The sequence below is a fragment of the Melanerpes formicivorus genome, unplaced genomic scaffold, assembly GCF_026170545.1.
Source record: "Melanerpes formicivorus ecotype bairdi unplaced genomic scaffold, bMelFor1.0.p_v2 SCAF_28, whole genome shotgun sequence".
Lineage (NCBI taxonomy): Eukaryota > Metazoa > Chordata > Aves > Piciformes > Picidae > Melanerpes > Melanerpes formicivorus.
The window spans coordinates 5,277,244-5,295,600 of record NW_027142380.1 but is presented as its reverse complement, the minus strand read 5'-3'; the positions used below and the strand labels follow the sequence as shown (position 1 = coordinate 5,295,600).

Sequence of the window (18,357 nt, the reverse complement as noted above, 5' to 3'; positions counted from 1 at the left end):
GGATCATGGTGTGGCAATTGGCAGTACCAGCTGAGGGGGTTGCACCATTAAGAATATCAGATAGATTGAAGGAGATCCAGACTTTGGCTCATACAGCCCAAGTGCAGTACTCTGTCCTGTGTGTTCATTGAGGGACACCCCCATCCTTTCCAGCCTAAGACACTTCTTAGATGTCTTTGTAATAATAGACATATTTCATTCTTATCCCTCCTAAAGTCTGCTGGTCAGAGATGCCTCAAGAGATAAGACATAAACCAGAGCTGCATTCACCTAAAGAGTTTAAACTATATACCGGCCTGCTGGGACACCATTGGCTGGGAAACACCAGTTCAGCTAAATGCAAGGTTCTGGTGGGATTTTAATAAACCTTCACAGAGAACTGGTTTCTGCAGTGCTGGACATGCAGCCTCTGAAGAGAGGGTCCTTGCAGTTCAGGACAGCCTTGGGCACTTATGGCCAAGTATCTGTCACTGAGTTACCTGTGAATTCAGGGAAATCAAAAAGTAAAAGTATCTTTTGAACACTGGGAAGATCTCATATATTTGGAGGGTGCAAACATCAGTGTCTGTGCTAGACATCAACTGCCCTGCGCCTGCTGCAAGAAGCATAGGGTTGCACCTCTGAAGCTTTCCTTCGCTGAAGCTTTCCCTTTCTTAGGCTGTCCAGAAAAATTGCATCTTGAATTTCTACAGAAATGATTTTCAAAACCGTTGGGAAAGGGGAAAACATGCTTTACAAAAGGAGTACAGAAACAGCATGCTACGACAGCCAAGTTCAGTGTAAAGTTGCTGTGTCTGGATAAGGTAAAGTTGCTGTGTCTGGATAAGGTAAAGTTGCTGTGTCTGGATAAGGTATCGTAAAAAGAAAGGGAAATCATTAGAGGAAGAATTTTTCAGTCCAAATTCATCAATAATAAAATCATAGAATCAGTAAGGTTAGAAAAGACCTCAACAATCATCAAGTCCAACCTGTCACCCAACACCTCATGACTACTAATCCATGGTTTCAAGTGCCACATCCAATCCCTTTTTGAACACCTCCAGAGACGGTGACTCCACTGGGCAGTAATGTCAAAGAGATGTAGAGTATGTGTCAGAAAGTAGTAACACATAAACACACAAATAAATGCTAAAAAGAGAAGGACTGTTTTTAAAATGTCATCCAAATTTATGTCTTTTTGGAGGGAGGGGACACGCAAGTTTTCCCTTGCATAAATACCCTCTCTGTTTGATTGATGGGCTTGAGTATCTCAAGCCATGTAGAACTGTGTTTGTCTAAGCCTCCAGAGACCTGTGCTGTCGAACATGTGGAGATTCACCCTCTCTAGACACAACTAGCATAGCAAGGTCACCTTCTGAGAGGTGCTGGGTTCTCCAGGACAGTGGGCTGTATGTTTTGTAAAGGGAATTCCTCCCCTCGTGGGACAAACACAGCAAATTTAGCACCGTTTTTGTACATGGTGAGTTTGTAAAAGGAATTATATGATGCCATTACTTACGATAGCATGGTCTTGACTGTGGTGACACAGAAGATCCCATTTATCTCTATATACTCAGGTTTTTGGTGTCAGAATGTAAATGAGCCTCTCCCCAAACACAAACACAAGCATAGGCAATACTTTAGCGAGTGCCAAAGCAGACAGTACATCAAGCCTTTGTTTCTGAGCTGCACTGCCATTAGGGGAAGCTTTGCTGACAGTTATGAATGTCACTCATCAAAACACCCTCACACATTTCTGATAAGCCTAAACAGTTCTGGTTTACAGTCAATGTCACTGTCAGCACAGAGGGCACCAAAGTGGTCTTTTAAATTCATTCCTCAATGTAATCTGAATGCACCTCTGCTCTCTACTAGGCATTTTCTGAACACAGCTAAATAAATTTGGTGTCAGCTGCCACAAGAGCTGTCCTTCTGAATTATCCCTCATGTTGTCTAAAATGATTGCATATTTCAAACATACAGGTTGGCACTTAATTTTTTGATTTTGTTTGTTTGCTTGCTTGCTTGTTTTCAGCAGTTACTACCAAGTTACCTCCAGTCATTCATGGTTCTGTTCTCCTCATATGTTTTGAACTTTCTGGACATGGGTCATTCCTTTTATTAAAAGGAGGACAATTGTATTTTGCTCTACTGCTTCACATAGTGCCAGTGAATGAATGTCCTTTCCCTTCATAGCCATGAGTATCTCTGTATGCTGAGTGTGATGCCCAGAGCAGCACCTGTATGTACCAGTGATGGTTAGAAGACTGATAACTGCAGCCTCCTGCACTAATTAAATAGTGCAGACTGGTTTTACTCTCCCTTATTTACTGGTGTCCTCTTAGGTATGGTTTTCATTAACAGTACAAACCACAGAGCTCTAAAGATCTTTGTGATGAGCTCAGACCTACAGCTTACCTTGCAGAGCTGTGTCATCCCCCCTACCTTACTCTTGGGCAGTCTTTTTTGAATCACAGAATCATAGAATACCAGGTTGGAAGGGATCTCAAGGACCATCTGGTCCAACATTTTTTGGTTAAAGCACAATCTAGGCATTTTATTTGCCCCTTTCCAAGGGCAAAACAACACAATGTGTGGCAAAGCAGCATCTAGCACAATAAGTGATGGTGAAATAGTGCCCCTGTCTAGTGGCATGACTCTCGGCGTAGTCACTTCTTTGCCATTCTATTAAAAAGGGAGGTAAAAAGGTGCACAAATACTGTCACTTCAGAGCAAGTGCTGAAACATTTTAATTCCTCCTCCATGCCTGTACATTTAGAAAGCTCAATATAAGGAGGGGAAAAGTGAGGGGAACTATAAAGAAGAAATGAGTATGTGGGATAAATCTAAATCCAATCCATGGTACTTGTCATACCTCCCCATCAAACACCAGCAGAACATGGTTGCAGGGAGTGTTGTGTTGCTGCTTGCTCTTTTGTGGTTGCTGGGAATGATGGTTCAGCATCAAAATCAGGCTCCTGGGGAAGTTGGAGCAGCTCTGGAAACAATGGGCAATTGCTTCTAATAAGGTCACAAGCTAATGAAACATGAAAGACATCTAATAATTGCACTGCAATCAAAGTGTTAGCAATCATCTTTGCATGTCTGATAGCTTAAATATACCCCATATGCCTAGTACACATATTTATGGTGCTCACATCTCTTGGTTTTCCTACACAGGTGCTTTCCAGGCACAAGCATGCATGTAAATATGAATGTTGTGTTTAATTTGCTATCCAGATCACTAAATTAAATGCACAGGCAGCTTCTGCTCCTTCACAAGAGCTTTTTCTGATGGATATTTCATATTGTACTAGTAATTCTCAATAACTGAAAATGTTCTTAGGAAAATTTGGGAGTTTTCCAAGTCGGGATTACAGCTTGAGCCTGCAAGGTGTTGAATTCACGGGATTTGATGCCAGGAAGCATTTCTAGGGCTACTCACATGCTGAAGTGTACACAGTTATTTGACATTGTTTTGCTGCTTTGATTAATGAGATGATGTGATCAGAGATTTGAACCTACAGAGAAGCAGGAGGCAGGATAAGAGGAGGAAGGCAGGTCACCCAGCACTGAGAACCAGCCATATTCATCAAAATGGTTTTAAAATAGTCTGACTTCTATGTGAGAGTAGTGTCATAATCTTTAAAACAGTATATGTTTCTATGGCAGGAGGTTGAGTAGGTTAAATGAAGTACCTGCTTAATGTTAGACTTCTGAAGCTGTAGCATTTTTAGCTCTCAAGGGGCAGGTTAACATAGGTGTCACTTTTCTGGAGGATTTTCACAGGTAGTTGAACAGAAAAGCCTTTCTGTTGAAAATCTTACCTGTATTCACTAAGTTTTATGGTCTAAAAAGCTTGCTTTTGGTGTCTGCAAGACAAAGACCCTTAGCATGAACACCTGCAGTAAGGACAGATGGAGATCTGGATTGTTATTGTTAGAATAATTGATACAACTTGGTGGGAAAGTATGCAGGAGCTTATCAGATCTTTACCAGGTCATTCTCAGCTCATTCAGTCTGGAGGAGTGAGTCAGGCTGGCCTAGATCACTGGAAATATCAAAGAGACTGTGACAAGGAGCTCTCAGTGGTGGTCCTGGAATAAGGCTACCACCAAGAGCTGTATCACCATGTGCACGGAGCCAGGCATAGAAGCCCTATGAGGATCAATCCCTCACTGAGTTGAGAGGCAGCATTACAATGGACAAATATAAACTCATTTCGTTTATTAAAAAGAGTTTCATTAAGTATATGAAAGCTTCCAGAAGGCATATTGGAAGTGTTCAGGACCTTTTATCAATGACTTTTTTTGTTGTTGAAATACCATAGCTATCTTTGACAGAAACAAAGAGTATTAACAACATAGCAACAAAAGCCCAAGTATAGTGTCCAGATTTTGTTTTTCAGGGAAAATGCAAGATAATACATAAGGATAAAATATAAGTTCTACTGAAGTCAGTGGTCAAAGACCATTATTCTTTAGTGGGACAAAAGATTTCACAGAACAGATGTTGTAGAAGAAAAAAAAATGCTGTGATCCAAGTTTGGGAGTACATTGTATTTACAAAAGTAGTTTTACAAGCCCCTCGTAGTAGTGTGCACACAAGTGATAATTAGAGCTCTTCAGTGACAAAGGCATGGAAAAATACTCCCTGATTACATGAGGGTACCATTGAAGCAAACAAAAAGGAGACCTAGCCTTTGGACTGATGTTAGCTATGGATTTGGGTGATCCCTGTGCAAAGTCCTTGTTTTTATCTGGTCACTTGGAACTAAATCCTCAAAAGACTGGTGACTCAGCTACATGATGCCATGCTTAGCATCCATGGCTCTTGGGCAGCAGCTGCTTGTCATAAAATACCTCAGTGCTTTCTGCCAGAGTCTAGATCTTCCCAGCTCAAAATTATCACCACTGGATGAGAGCCTCCTGTGGCTACATCTCTGTCTCCTATGGATGCAGCTACAGCTCTGTATCACTGACCTGAGGAAACTTTATTTCATGAAACAGGATACATGTATGAAACAGCAACAGGACTTTTTGACTCACAGGTGTGGTGATAAGAGACAAGCTTTAATATCATACTTGGTGGAGTTAGACAACGGCTGGACTTGATGGTCTCAAAGATCTTTTCCAACCAAAACAAGTCACTGTCCCTGGAGGTGTTCAAGAAGTGTGTGGACATGGCACTTTGGAACATGGTTTAATGGCTATGGTGGTGCTGGGTTGACAGCTGGACTTGATGATCTTAGAGGTCTTTTCCAATGGAAACAAGTCTATGATGGCGTGAGGCCAGCAAGTATTCCAGTACTAGCAACAAGGAGGTGTCTAGCCCAGCCCAAACAAAGGGGAGGCAGCTGTGTTTGGATTCCCTCCAGGATTCATGCAACTTAAACAGGTTGGAAAAACATGGCACAAGACAGCAGCTCTAAGACAGTGTTTAAAATAATTAATCCTGAGCAGTATGGAGCACAAAGGCTGCTTGCAAGGAAGGCTGTGGTTTAAAGCATGGCTATCCGTGGTATTTCCTCTTTCTAGCAGGGGGATACTTGTACTCAACAGGACTTTCAGGCACTGAATTCAGGGAAGTGGATCCCATTTCAGCATGCCTAAGCTTTGTTTACTGATGCTGTGTCGGCCCAAAGCTCCTCTGTGCTTTTAGTTCTTCATTTCTACAATTAACAACTAGCAGCAATGCTTACTGGCTCACCAGGGTGTTGTAAAGAAAAAGTATGCTTTAAGATAGTGCGGCACTCAGATATTGGGTAAAGGACTTTGTAACCTCCTAGGGAAAATTTTAAAGAATTTGCACTATTCAAATGCAGATCAAAACTCTTTCAGACTGAATTACTACCCTGCACAGACAAAGGACCTCAAACAGGGACTCCTGTAGTGTGTCAGCCTTGTGCTGACCCCCTGTATAATGTCACCTTTCTCAGGGCATTTTGCTAAATGCAGAGGTCCCTGAGGAAAGCCCCGGTCAAGCCATGAGTCGTCACCCCGTGTTAGGGCCTTCCTACCACATTCTGGTCACAAGGTCAGGCTGCCTTGCTGCCACTGCATGCACAGACATGCTGCTCTTGTTCTGTTCAAGTAGCTCTCTCAGGGTGCATTCAAGATGAGTGTAAGATCTAAGGGGAAAGTGCAGCTGCCAACAGAAGGTAGCACCAAATCACTGGGATAATTCTGACACTGCAGTCATACGAGAGCCAAAGAGTTTTGACTGCATGGTGGGAAGATGCAGCCACCACAGTACTCAATGAAAAGCCTGTTCAGGCTGCTGGAAGGGCTCTGATGGCCACGAGTCTCTTCATCGAGTGAAGCTGTGGGGTGTCAGTTAGACCCTTAGTCAGCCTCTCTGGGAAATAGCTAAAGAAAATATTGCAGGACCTTTGGTGTGCAAACAGAGACTGCACTGTGTCCCAGCACTTCATAAGAAACTAAAGTTGGGTTTGGTTTAGTCTTCTCAAACAAAAAAGGGGATGAATGTAGCAGAGCACAGGACAAAAATTTTCAAACTTGTGTGATTTCACATCTGGTGTCAAGAGAAGCAGCCCAGAAGTGATTCCCCATTCAGCATGTGAGGACAGGTTTAAACTTCATTTGTGCCTTTCATTTCCTTCTTTAGTCCTTCTCGTTCCTCTCTCAAAGGTTCCAGCTCTGGCCCATCCAGCACAGTTTCTTTGTTCCAGTTATTTCTGTCCTCACTTTCTGTCCTTACAGACTGAGGGTCCTCTTCTTTTGCCTTTCTCTCTTTCTCCTCCTTGGCAAGTATACGATAATTATAATAATTCATGATGAACAGGAAGGTTCCTGCCAGGACCATCACAGCTCCGCATTTAATGAACATGTATTTATAGTCCCCAAAGGTATCAATAAGAGTTCCTGTAAAACAGATATTAAAAGAAAACAGAAAAAATAAACTTAGAGATGAATGTAAATTATTGTGTTTTCAGGTCCTCAGTATAAAGGGACACCATGGTCTCTTTAGGATAAAATAAAAGATTTTCTGGACTTCTGAGCTCTTCCCCAAATACTCTGATCCTGCAAATATCTCACACAAGTTCCACCACATATCCTGTGGGTAGTTAATGTTGACACAGGTAATACTACTGATAATTTGTACAGTTAAGTTGAAGAGGACTGGAACCCTACCTTTCCTAGCCTGGACTTTTCAGGTAGATCTATTTTTTCCATGCAGAGACCAAGTGCTCTGATCACAGAGTCTGCAGACAGTCTCCATTAACTCCAGTGATCACCTACAAGGACATCCACTTAACTTAGTAGTCCTCAGGCTGTCAACAAAAGCAGCAGCTTTCAGGAAGATGTTCATGAGATAGCACCTGGCCACAGGGTTTCATCTCAGACTCCTGACAAAGACCTTCCAATTTATTCCACCATGGGTCACTCACCAGCATTAGAGAGGACTCAGCTTTTGGTCACAGTTGCCCTTTCTGCATTTATATTCAGGATCTAAAGATGAAAGGGCACTGCATGGAACTGGAAAAGATTAGTTCCAGGGAAAGCAAAGATGATGCTGTCAGTGTCAGATAGTTTCAATGCCAAGACAAACGTGACAGGTTCCTCTCAAAGGTTAATGCCACTGCTATGGAGTTACAGAGTAATTGAAGGGAGACGACTTAATTGAAATGTCAGTGTTCTCCATTATGTCAAAATGTAATGCAAATCTTATTGGGAGTATGATCCTGAGCATTAATTCCCCTTTACTGGTGCAACACAGACCATTCTTAACATCCCAAATCCTAATTAAAGTAAGACCCACTCCTAACCTGGCCTTCACACTATAGATAGTCTTCCTTGAAACTGGCCCATCATCCATCAGCTCTGATTCTTTGGAATATGTTCCCCTCCTTAAAAAGAGGCACCTTTAATTACTTCCTAACTGACCTCAAATGTTGAAAAGCCGATGATTAATTATCCCACTGCATTACACTAACAAAGGATTTTTGCAGCCACCAAATAGATCTCTGGATCACAGCAATAATAATTTTTAACTGGTTTTGGTCAACAGCTCTTCCTGGATCATTCCTGGATGCCTTTGTACATCATTTTCAATGCACTGAGCTTTTCATGCTACTGGTGAAACATCAAGCAAATGCTAATTGCAACATTTTTTTGTTCCTTTTTTGCTAATCAGGATGACCTAGAGGTCACCTAAGTAGGTTTCAATGAGAGTTCTAATGAGCAAAGTATTGGAAAATTCAACAGTAGGATAGTCTTGCCTCTTCTCCTTTGAGAATAAGATAAAGTCATAAAATAGACTGGGAACAATTTACCTAGTTCATTAAAGCAGAACCTTGCAGTAGGTTATTAAAATGCCAAAGAACCAATAAATTTGCTGCTTATTAAAATGGTGGGGGAAACCTTACAAAACTAATATTACTGACTATTACACAGAACAGTTTTAGCCTCATTAGCAGTCTCTGGTCATTAACTTAATCTTCCACACAGAAAATTATGTAATTCAGAAGACAGTAATTCTAAAATTGTATTTTCTTTTGTTTGTCATTAATTAAATAATGAATCTCTAAGAGCACAGAAGGATCCAGCTGCTCCTGTCACACTCTATGAGCTACATGGTAGCATGAAGAGCTAAATGGTTCTGCAAGATGTGTCCTACAGGGTATTAGCCAGACCTCAGTTTTGAATCCAGGAAATGGGGTTAAACTGGCTTCTTTCTGGGCAGTCTTTACATTTACTATGATAGTGGAGTTTAACCTTTATACATCCACACACATACAGCTCACACAACTAATTAACCATTTTTGCATACTTACAGGTGACCAGTTTCTAAACCAGTTCTGCAAGCTTGCATGCAGGTGAAAAGCAAATTGCAGCAGAGTGCACATCAATAGAATGATATCTGTACACTGAGATGATGTCAGATGTCACCTGTGATGTAATTTAATTCATAGCTGACTCATATTTGACAAGGACTGTACTTGAGCCAAATGCCAGATTCAGCTATGCTGTGTTCCTTGTAGACAATAGGGCACATGTTGTAGAGGGAAAGAAGTGAAGGCTGTCCAAGTCACAGGAAGTCATTGCTCCCACTTATCTTCAGGTGACTGTAAGCCCTGCTGGAGTTTTAATATAGTCACCACGGACCTTTGAGAGTCTCTCCCTTTGGGTATTTCAAACCATGACACCCAAAGCAAAAATGTTTTTCAAACAGCCTTAACTCTATCAGGTGCACTAAGGTAACTTAAATCCGTAAGTGGAAGTACTCAGAGCCTCAGACACAAATGGCAAGGCTTAGGTTTGTGTCAACAAGAGAATTTCAAATAACCATTGTGTTTTATCATGCTTAAATTGTGGTGGACTCCAGCCTTCTGCAACAGGAGGAGTGGTCTGAAGCACAAGGCTGCAGGAAGTCCCACTCTGCAAGTTCAGTTCAAGTGTTGGAAGGCAGCAGAAACTAAAAGAACACTCTCCAAACTGTTGACTTCAAATGGAGGACTACACAGAAAGGAGCACTAAGAAAATGCTGGAGGAGGCACCTAGGATCTGCCTTCCCTTTCCAGTTATGAGCGGGGAAATGGTGGATGAGAAGCAGAGAAAACAAATTTAAAATCACTTTTTACCAACTGCTTGCAAGAATCTCAACATAAACCATATAGTGGAAGCAGCAGAAGAAAATTGCCTCACCTCCAATAGGTGGTCCCAGCAATATCGTGCAGCACTCTGCAATGGTGACCAGGCCAACAGCACTTGTGAACCGGGCAGCTCCCACGAGGTCCATGAGAGTTTCAAAGAGCATGGCACAAACCATGCCAAAGGCCAAGCCAAAAAAGGCAGAGTAGACAACGAGCCATTTGTAGCCGGAAGCCAGCGGGCACAGAAGGTGACAGGCACCATTGAAAGCAATGGAGAAGCTGAAAAAGTATTGAATCCGTGGCCTCACCCACTTGCTGTTGGCAATGATGCCAGTAGTAGGTCGGGCAATCATGTCCACGATAGCAAGGATTGAAAGGAGGAAGGCAGCTGAGTATTCATCAATGCCAATGTGTTTTGCATAGGGTGCCAGGAAAACAATGGGGGCAAAAAACCCCAGGAACATGAGCACATTTCCTATCAGGTAAATTAAGAACCCTCTGTGCTTAAAGAGGGAAAAATCAAGGTACCGATTGATTTTTTCACAACAGTCCTTTCCTTCTTCCTCTTCCATTTTGTTCTCTGCATTGGTGGCATTTCCAGTGACTTCTTCTTTCAGAACATCCTTCTTCCCAGTTGCCTGGGTTTTACCTGATACTGTGGCTGGCCCAATGGGTCTAAAGAGAGCTCCTGCCACACAGCAATGTAATAAAATTGCCCCAAGAATTAAAAAGCTGCCCCTCCAGCCAAAATTATCAAAAAGGAACTGGTTGAGAGGAGCCAGGGTGCAAAGCATCACAGGGCTCCCTGCCATAGCAAGGCCATTTGCAATGGGTCTTCTCTTCAAAAAGTATTTCCCTATGATTATCACTGATGGCTGAAGGTTGAGAGCAAGGCCAAATCCTGGAACAAAGAAAAATAGTTGATACACACAAAGGAAGATCTGAGACCCATTTAACCTCAACTCGATGTTTAAGGCAAATCAATGGACAATTGGTCTACTGGTGGCTCTTCAACACAATAGTCTAGTTGTAAACTTCACTCAGGATATCCCTAAGCTTCTGCCTGCCACATTTGGGTAACGGGATGCCCAGAAAGACATTTTCAGTCAGACAATGTCCCTTCCTTTCACACTGCAAATCTCATGCGTGGCAGGGCTAGAACAAAGAGTTTGGTTCAGAATAAATTGAAACTACACCCTCAGTGAATGCCGGCTGGTTTTGTCCAGACAGAGCAGCCTTGTTGGAGGAGAGGGTGGATCTATTAAAGAAAATGACAGCTCAGAGTTTGAGGAAGGTTGTTCTGGGTTGGACAGTGCTAGCCGCTGAAGCACATCCTTCTGAACTGTAAGTGGGTCTGGCAGTCCCTTCCATGTATGGTGGGCACCCAACACTGCTGCTGCACAGACAGACCTGCGCAGAAAATAACATCGCCCCTCTCAGCCACGACTAAATTGGTGGTCTGAGCAATTCAGGTCTGATACAAAAGATTAAAAGGTCTGCATGTATACAGCAAAATAGCTACTGAGGATGCTAATTAAACAGGACCCTAGTGTGTTGCTTTTAATTAAAGTTTACTTCTATTGCATTTAGACATGTAAATGGCATCACAAATCTGCATTGCTAATTCAGTTAGCCAGCTTCTCTTGCACAGGTGAAGTCTGCAGGCAGAGATGACCAAATGCTGTAATGGTCTCAACTTTCTGTGGTTCTATTTGAGAGCATTAGCACACAACAATCCCTTCTTTTCAAACAGTTCCATCATGTGCAGTACTTCCTTTACAAGTCAAATTTTCAGAGTCACCATCCCAGGAGGTGCTCAAGAGGGGATTGGATGTGGCACTTGGTGCCACGGTTTAGTAGTCATGAGGTGTTGGTTGACAGGTTGGACTTGAAGATCCTTGAGGTCTTTTCCAACCTTCTTGATTCTATGAAAATGACTCTTAAAAATCATGCCACATATTTTCCACCCTACCATTGGGGAGAGAATGAGTCACATTGGAACAAAGCAGAAATGTAATCCTTGAAGTGATTACATCAGAGAACATGAATCCTGAAAATAGGGTCATGCAGACTTTTTCTTGTTCATTAGTCTATATAATTAGTTTGTTTAACTGTGCAGTACATAATTAGGCATATTGCTTTACAGAAGCTAATTTAGAAAGGTCAAGGTCCTCAAAATTAATTAAGGAACACTATCATTAGTCGCTGATAGAGTAGAATGCAACTGATACAGCAGAATTCAGCCAATGTTGGATAGCTTCAGTTTGAACCATTTTGCAACATTGTGACTTCTGCCAAGTCTAAGATTCTTTTTTTTTTTTTTTAATAATTTTTTTTTTTCTAATGTACTTGGAAGTTTACAGCATTAAAAATAAATGGAAATGGCAACATATTCAGGTTAATCTCGATATAAAACACATTCACAGCAGGACATTTTCTAGCTAGTCCACGTATTTGGGAGGGCATGCCTTTGGAAACTACAGCCTGCTCTTAATGCATAAGGGGCTGTAGTCCATCCTCATGAGAAGGCTGTCCTGAGAACTATGGATATAAACACAGTCTTGTTTAGAGGACACCCTCGATAGTGCTCAGATACAGGGATGCATCTTCTTTCACCTGAGAAGATGCAACATGGTGGATCAGTGTTTGCTTTAGCTTCATATTTCCCAGGCTAGCAGGTAAAGGCAGAAATGAAACCATCATTTCCACAGAAACACTTTTGGTAGGGACCTACCACATGTCCTGCAGAGCAGGAAAATCAGACTGGATGCCAGCTACCCACTTAAACAATAATCAACTCAGTTTTTTGATTATGTGAACATTAATTTGCCAGTTGGACAAATCTAATTTAATATTACCTCATGCTCTTGCCATTAATTAAATTTGGAGAGTTTCAAATTGGCTGACTGGAATTTCAATTTACCTTAAGCTTTTGGCTGACTTCAGTTGGAAATGTTTAAATCCATTTTATTCCTGTTTTCAGAAACTACAGCAGCTTTCCCATGGCTTAAATTGTTACTCAAATAACCACACTTTTTCCTCAGGGATACGATACAGAGGCCTACCAGCAGCGTTGAATGAACAGAAGCAAGGCTGTGCCAGAAGGAGCATCCTTCCCTAGAACAAATACATCTTCCTCTTATTAGAAGGGAATAAGTGGTGGTACAGGAGCGAGCTCAGAATAGAATAGAATAGAATAAACCAGGTTGGAAGAGACCTTCAAGATCATCACATCCAACCCATCAACCAATCCAACCCACCCAAACAACTAAACCATGGCACCAAGCACCACATCAAGTCTCCTCCTGAACACCTCCAATGATGGCGACTCCACCACCTCCCTGGGCAGCCCATTCCAAGGGGCAATCACTCTCTCTGTACAGAACTTCTTCCTAACACCCAACCTAAACCTCCACTGGTGCAGCCTGAGACTGTGCCCTCTTGTTCTGGTACTGGCTGCCTCGGAGAAGAGACCATCATCCGCCTGTCTACAACCTCCCTTCAGGTAGTTGTAGAGAGTGATAAGGTCACCCCTGAGTCTCCTCTTCTCCAGGCTAAGCAATCCCAGCTCCATCAGTCTCTCCTCATAGGGCTTGTGTTCCAAACCCCTCATCAACTTCATTACCCTTCTCTGGACTCGTTCCAGCAAGTCAACCTCCTTCCTAAACTGAGGGGCCCAGAACTGGACACAGTACTCGAGGTGTGGCCTAACCAGTGCAGTGTACAGGGGCAGAATGACCTCCCTGCTCCTGCTGGCCACACTGTTCCTGATGCAGGCCAGGATGCCATTGGCCCTATTGGCCGCCTGGGCACACTGCAGGCTCATGTTCAGCCTACCATCGACCGGCACCCCCAGGTCCCTCTCCATCTGGCTGCTCTCCAGCCACTCTGACCCCAGCTCTGTAATTATTGATCTTGTTACTTTGTTACTAAAGGGAGATCCTACCAGATATTTCAATGTGTGGTGGGTTAATGCACTTTTCTGAAAAAAAAAAAAAAAACAAAGCAGGGTGGAGGGCTTGCAGGTACTTTACCCTCCCTGCAGGGCATTTCCCCCTGGGAAAGCTGAGTCTGTTCCACTCCCCACTCCCTGCCCAGCCAGGGTATAAAAAGCAGGACATCATAGCTGTTGGATCTCCTTTTGGCTCCTGCCTCTGCTGGATGAGAGCTACTGCAGCTGCCCTCCTGCTCCTCAGCCACGTGGCCGGACCTGATCCTTTTCCCTGCTGCCTCTGCACCTCTTCAGCGAAAGACTGGTTTTGTATTATTCTTTTCTGTCCCACTCCCATCCACTCTTGTTCCTTGCCCTTGTGAACTTTTCCTGTTATTGTCATATATATTTTAAAGAAAAATTCTTTGCCTCTCTACTTCCAAGCCGACTCCAGATTGTTGTTTAGTGGATTTGCTCCTTGCCCCTTTTTTTTTTTTCTCTTTCTGTTTGGAGGGAGAAGCGGGGGGGGGGGGGGGGGGGGGGGGGGGGAGTGGGGAAGAGATTGTCAGCCTTTTCCCCATTTGGGCTTTTAACTCCCAGTTAAGGCTCAAACCACTACAAAATGCTCAACATCCACAGTGCAAAGATTAGTAAACATGCTTCACCCTAGGTCCCATTTCATTTCATCGTGGTCTAATTGGTACAGATTGAACTAAACTCTGACCACTCATTATTACCTTGTGTTTAGCTTTGAAATTTGCTGCTTCTACCTTAGACCTGAAGAAGGGGTTGCATGCCTAAACACCTATTTAATGCACCCAGGCTGGCGCTGATCCAGGTCAACAGCTTGCAAACCTCATTTCTTTTTCTAAGTGCTATAGGGAAACGAGCAAGGAAGAGAGCATTGGGTTTACAGCACATGCAAAGTGCCTCATGCAGCCCACAGGTCAGTGCCATCAAGGACAGAGTTTCTTTAGAGCTGCTCCCCACAGCAGACCCCATCTCCTGCTCTGCATGCCAAAGGGAAAAGGCATAATCAAGAAAGCAGCTGAGACTGCTGTATCTCATCCCTCCACCATAAACAGATACTTCCTGCCCTGCTACTCTGAAGAGATTTCTATTAATATGCCAAAGGCACAAGAGCGTAGCAGAAACCTCCCAGTATCTTCTTTTTATCTCCATCCCTGCAAATTACATGGACATGGTCTTCTAAACCAGTCTGTTTCTTTTTCAGGCTGGTAGGAAGGAGGCTAGAGTGTGATGTTTACAAGTTGCTTTACAGTCACTGCAAATTGCCTTTACAGTCATCTCTCCTTGTACAGTAACACAGTCTCAGCTGTGAGATGAGCAGGCAGCTTCATAATTGCCCTTGAATACTTCCATGTTAGGCCTAACCAGTGACAGCACTTCAAGAGTAATTAGAGGCATCAAGCATGTTAGGAGAATTACAAGCAATCTGCCCTTCTCTATCCAATTAATATTCCTTCCCCAGCACACACACTGGGCCTGGAAAGGATGGGTTATTAGCTAAGACCTCATCCACACAGCTGCCCTCATTCAGCAATCAAGAGGAAAAGACAGACACACAAATACACACAAAAAAACACAACCTATGTTTTGCTCTGAGGAAACATCACAGCATTAAAGACAAGGAGATATGGTGGCAGTTTGTCCCTGTACCTTGCTCCTGGAATGAGGGCTACATGGATGCATCGAGCACAGCTCAAACTATCAACTCTTTGGGGTGGGTAAAGATATTCAGGGATCAAAAAAGAGGAGGGTCTTCAGAAATCCTAGGTCTGGGGTTAGGCACAAAATTCCCTCCTGGCATGTTTTTAGACAAGTACCTTTGAAAATTGGAGTTGGTGCCTTCCTACAGTCCTGTTCCTTGCCTGAGCCCTTAAGCTCACCAAAAGAAAAAAGCATATATTTTTAGCAAAGGATTAATGGTTTCCATGTGCTAATCCAGCATTAGTCAACTTGCTAGAGGACATTTGTTTAGCAGGCAATGATGCAAGCTCATGCATTGATGAATATTGAGTTTATCCACAGGAGACACTGGTTATTTTTATTTCTCATCATTTTGTTTCTGGAATCTTTTTCAAGGAGTCTGTGAGAGTTACTCCTTCACTTAGAGCACAGTTTCATCTAACTGCAGCAATTAGAAAGAGTTAAGTTTTAACTACTACTCCTTAGAAAGAGTAAGGTTTAAGACAGGGAATCCTGCATGGCAATTTATTCACTACTGTACAGATTTAATGAAGTCATATTGGTGTAGAAGAACAGGGTGACAAATTTTCTGTCCCAATTTACTTTGCTAGGGGCTGGTTTTATTGATTTAAATGTTGAGCTCACACTTTTCCTGTTTACAAAGCAGCATCACTTAATGCAGCTGCAGAGGGATAGGGAGCAGTCATTAAAACACACACCCTGCAACTTCAAAAGCCAGTTCTGAACTCATTGTATCATGTTTTCAGGCAGATGTCCTAGCTGCAACTGAAAGAAACATTGGCTGTACCTTAGGTACCCTTTGCTTATAACTGTAAGCAAAATGCATATGATTAAGCATCTATACTCACACAGGTGGAGAACTCCAATCCATCTACCTTTAAAAGCAAAAACTCAGCAACTGCAGGCTTTAAAGGTGCTGGACTGAGCCTATACCTTCTCCTGATTGAGTTTCCAATATGGAAATTCATATTTCAGTGCAGACAATCCAAACTGTAACTTGAATAAGGAAGCATAAATTTTTTTCTCAGTAAGGAGAATATTGCTTATTTTCAGTCAACTCCAGTAGTTATTATTTTCAGATAAAGGAGCTCCAAACATCACAAGCAGGCAAGGGCAAGGAAACTAAAGCAAATGCCTGGAATCTCATTTCAAGTATCTTGCAAGAGAAGAAAACACACAGTAATTTAGGAACACAGGTGCTTTCCTCACAGTCTCACTTGTATCTCCAGGAGCTTGCCTGGCTCAGGGCAGAGCACAGTCAACCTGCATTCACTTCAGCAGGAGCTGAAGGCACTGATGGCCACCCTCACCATCGCCTCAGGGGAAACAGCTCTCATCTGCAAAGAGCACATCCACTGAAAAGATCCCGCACGCAATGTTCAGCCAGGAACACAGCACTCAGCAGGGGACAGGCTCTTTGCTAAAACTCATCTGGAGCAACGGTCCTTGCCCCACCAGCTTTTTATCTTAGCAGCTTCCCATTGTGTTTGGATGAGATGCCCAAGTGTGGATACCCCAATCATAGAATGAATCATAGAATGGCTTGAGTTGGAAGGAACCTTAAAGATCATCTAGTTCCAATTGTCCTGCTCTGGGCAGGAACACCTCCCAGTAGACCAGGCTACTCAAAGCCTCATCCAGCCCAGTCTCAAACACTTCTAGGGATGAGGCATCCCCAGCTTCTCTGGGCAGCCTGCTCCAGTGTCTCACCACCCTGAAAGTAAAGAACTTCTTCCTAATGTCTAATCTAATACCACCCTGCTCTAGTTTAAAACCATTGCCCATAAACCTCAAGTGCAGGTGGAAAAGAGCTGCTTTCTTCTTACCTGTAATGAAGCCCACACAGATGTAGAGCTGTAGGATGCTGGTGCAGAAAGAAGCTGAGACCATCCCAATGCCACAGAGCAGGCCTCCAAACATAACCACAGGTCGACTGCCATAGCGATTTACCAAAATACTGCTAATGGGACCTGGGGAAAGAGCACAAAATGGTCCTTGAGGTAGATTTCATCTGAGAGAGGGGCATGTTTGACAAAAAGCAGTTAAAACTCTGTAACATCAGTGCCCTGATGTGCTGCTGACAGCTTCTAGGGTGGATTCAGGAAGAAAATGAAAGAGAAAGGTGGTCTGCACTGTGTGGAGATAGCAGTGAGTCCCATGCTACACAGTGGCCATGGCAGCTTGGATGAACACATGACCTCAACATAGGAGCCTCTTGATTTATTATGATGCTAAACCATACACACAAAGCTGTGTTTCATATTACAAGGCTGAAATCATGAATACTGTTGCATTTTTAATGCCTCCATTTAATGTGATTCCAATACTGCTGACCAGGACTGAGGCTTCAGCACAACACTTGTTAATTAAATCTTAATATCAGTCTGTGTAGGCTAGACCAGGTTGGAGACGATGGATTAGCCAGACCTGAAAAGAACCAGTTTGGTTTTCCATTTATGTAAAGAGGTGGCTCAGGAAAGTGCAAAATTACAAAGAAAGGAAATGGCTTAACAAAGGTTGTGCACACTGAAAGAAAACATTGAACTCTGAACAGCAGCTTTGAGTAGAGGAGGTAAGAAAGTGTATAGTAATCTCAACCAGGCAGAGAACCAGTAAGAATCAGAAGCACAGAATAATATTGATCAGAGGGACTTTAGAGGTCTCAAGACCAACCTCCTGCTCAGGGCAGAGCCAATTCTGAAGTTAGATCAAGCTGAGAAGTCAGAACAACAGAAAGCAAACTGAACATGACAGAGTGGTCCAGAAGTCAAACTATGAAATGTAAGGAAGAGATTCTGTATCACTAAAATCCAAACCAAAATCCTGCAAACATTGTGCTGGAAATGAGGCAGGAGGATAGAGGCAGCACTTTGTATCTTATCTTACCTGACTACTTCTAGTGCTGCTCAGAACACAGCAATGGTTATTCAGAGCCCAACATGCCTGCTTGCCTTCATTCCTGCTGTTACAAAGAGCCAATACCATTCACATACAGATTACTGGAAATGGATATTTTAAGTTTACAGGCGTCTCTCAAGAGTTTGGCTGTGGGATCTACCTCACTGCAGAGCCATTTGGTAGGATGTTTACCTTTGCTTAA

The 18,357-nt window shown here is 42.9% G+C and overlaps 1 protein-coding gene across 3 annotated transcripts in view; it reads right to left on the bottom strand.

The window, feature by feature from the left end:
* Positions 1-4,361: 4,361 nt before the first annotated feature.
* Positions 4,362-18,357, bottom strand: part of LOC137449128 (monocarboxylate transporter 2-like) — a 48,225-nt gene continuing 34,229 nt past the window's right edge. For all 3 annotated transcript variants that reach the window (XM_068154318.1, XM_068154317.1, XM_068154319.1), the window contains 3 exons: positions 17,084-17,227; positions 9,648-10,496; positions 4,362-6,863 (listed from right to left, as the gene is read on the bottom strand). In XM_068154318.1, coding sequence (XP_068010419.1) covers positions 6,571-6,863; positions 9,648-10,496; positions 17,084-17,227 — 1,286 coding nt within the window. In that variant the 3' untranslated portion in view covers positions 4,362-6,570. The remainder of the gene's footprint in view (positions 6,864-9,647; positions 10,497-17,083; positions 17,228-18,357) is intronic.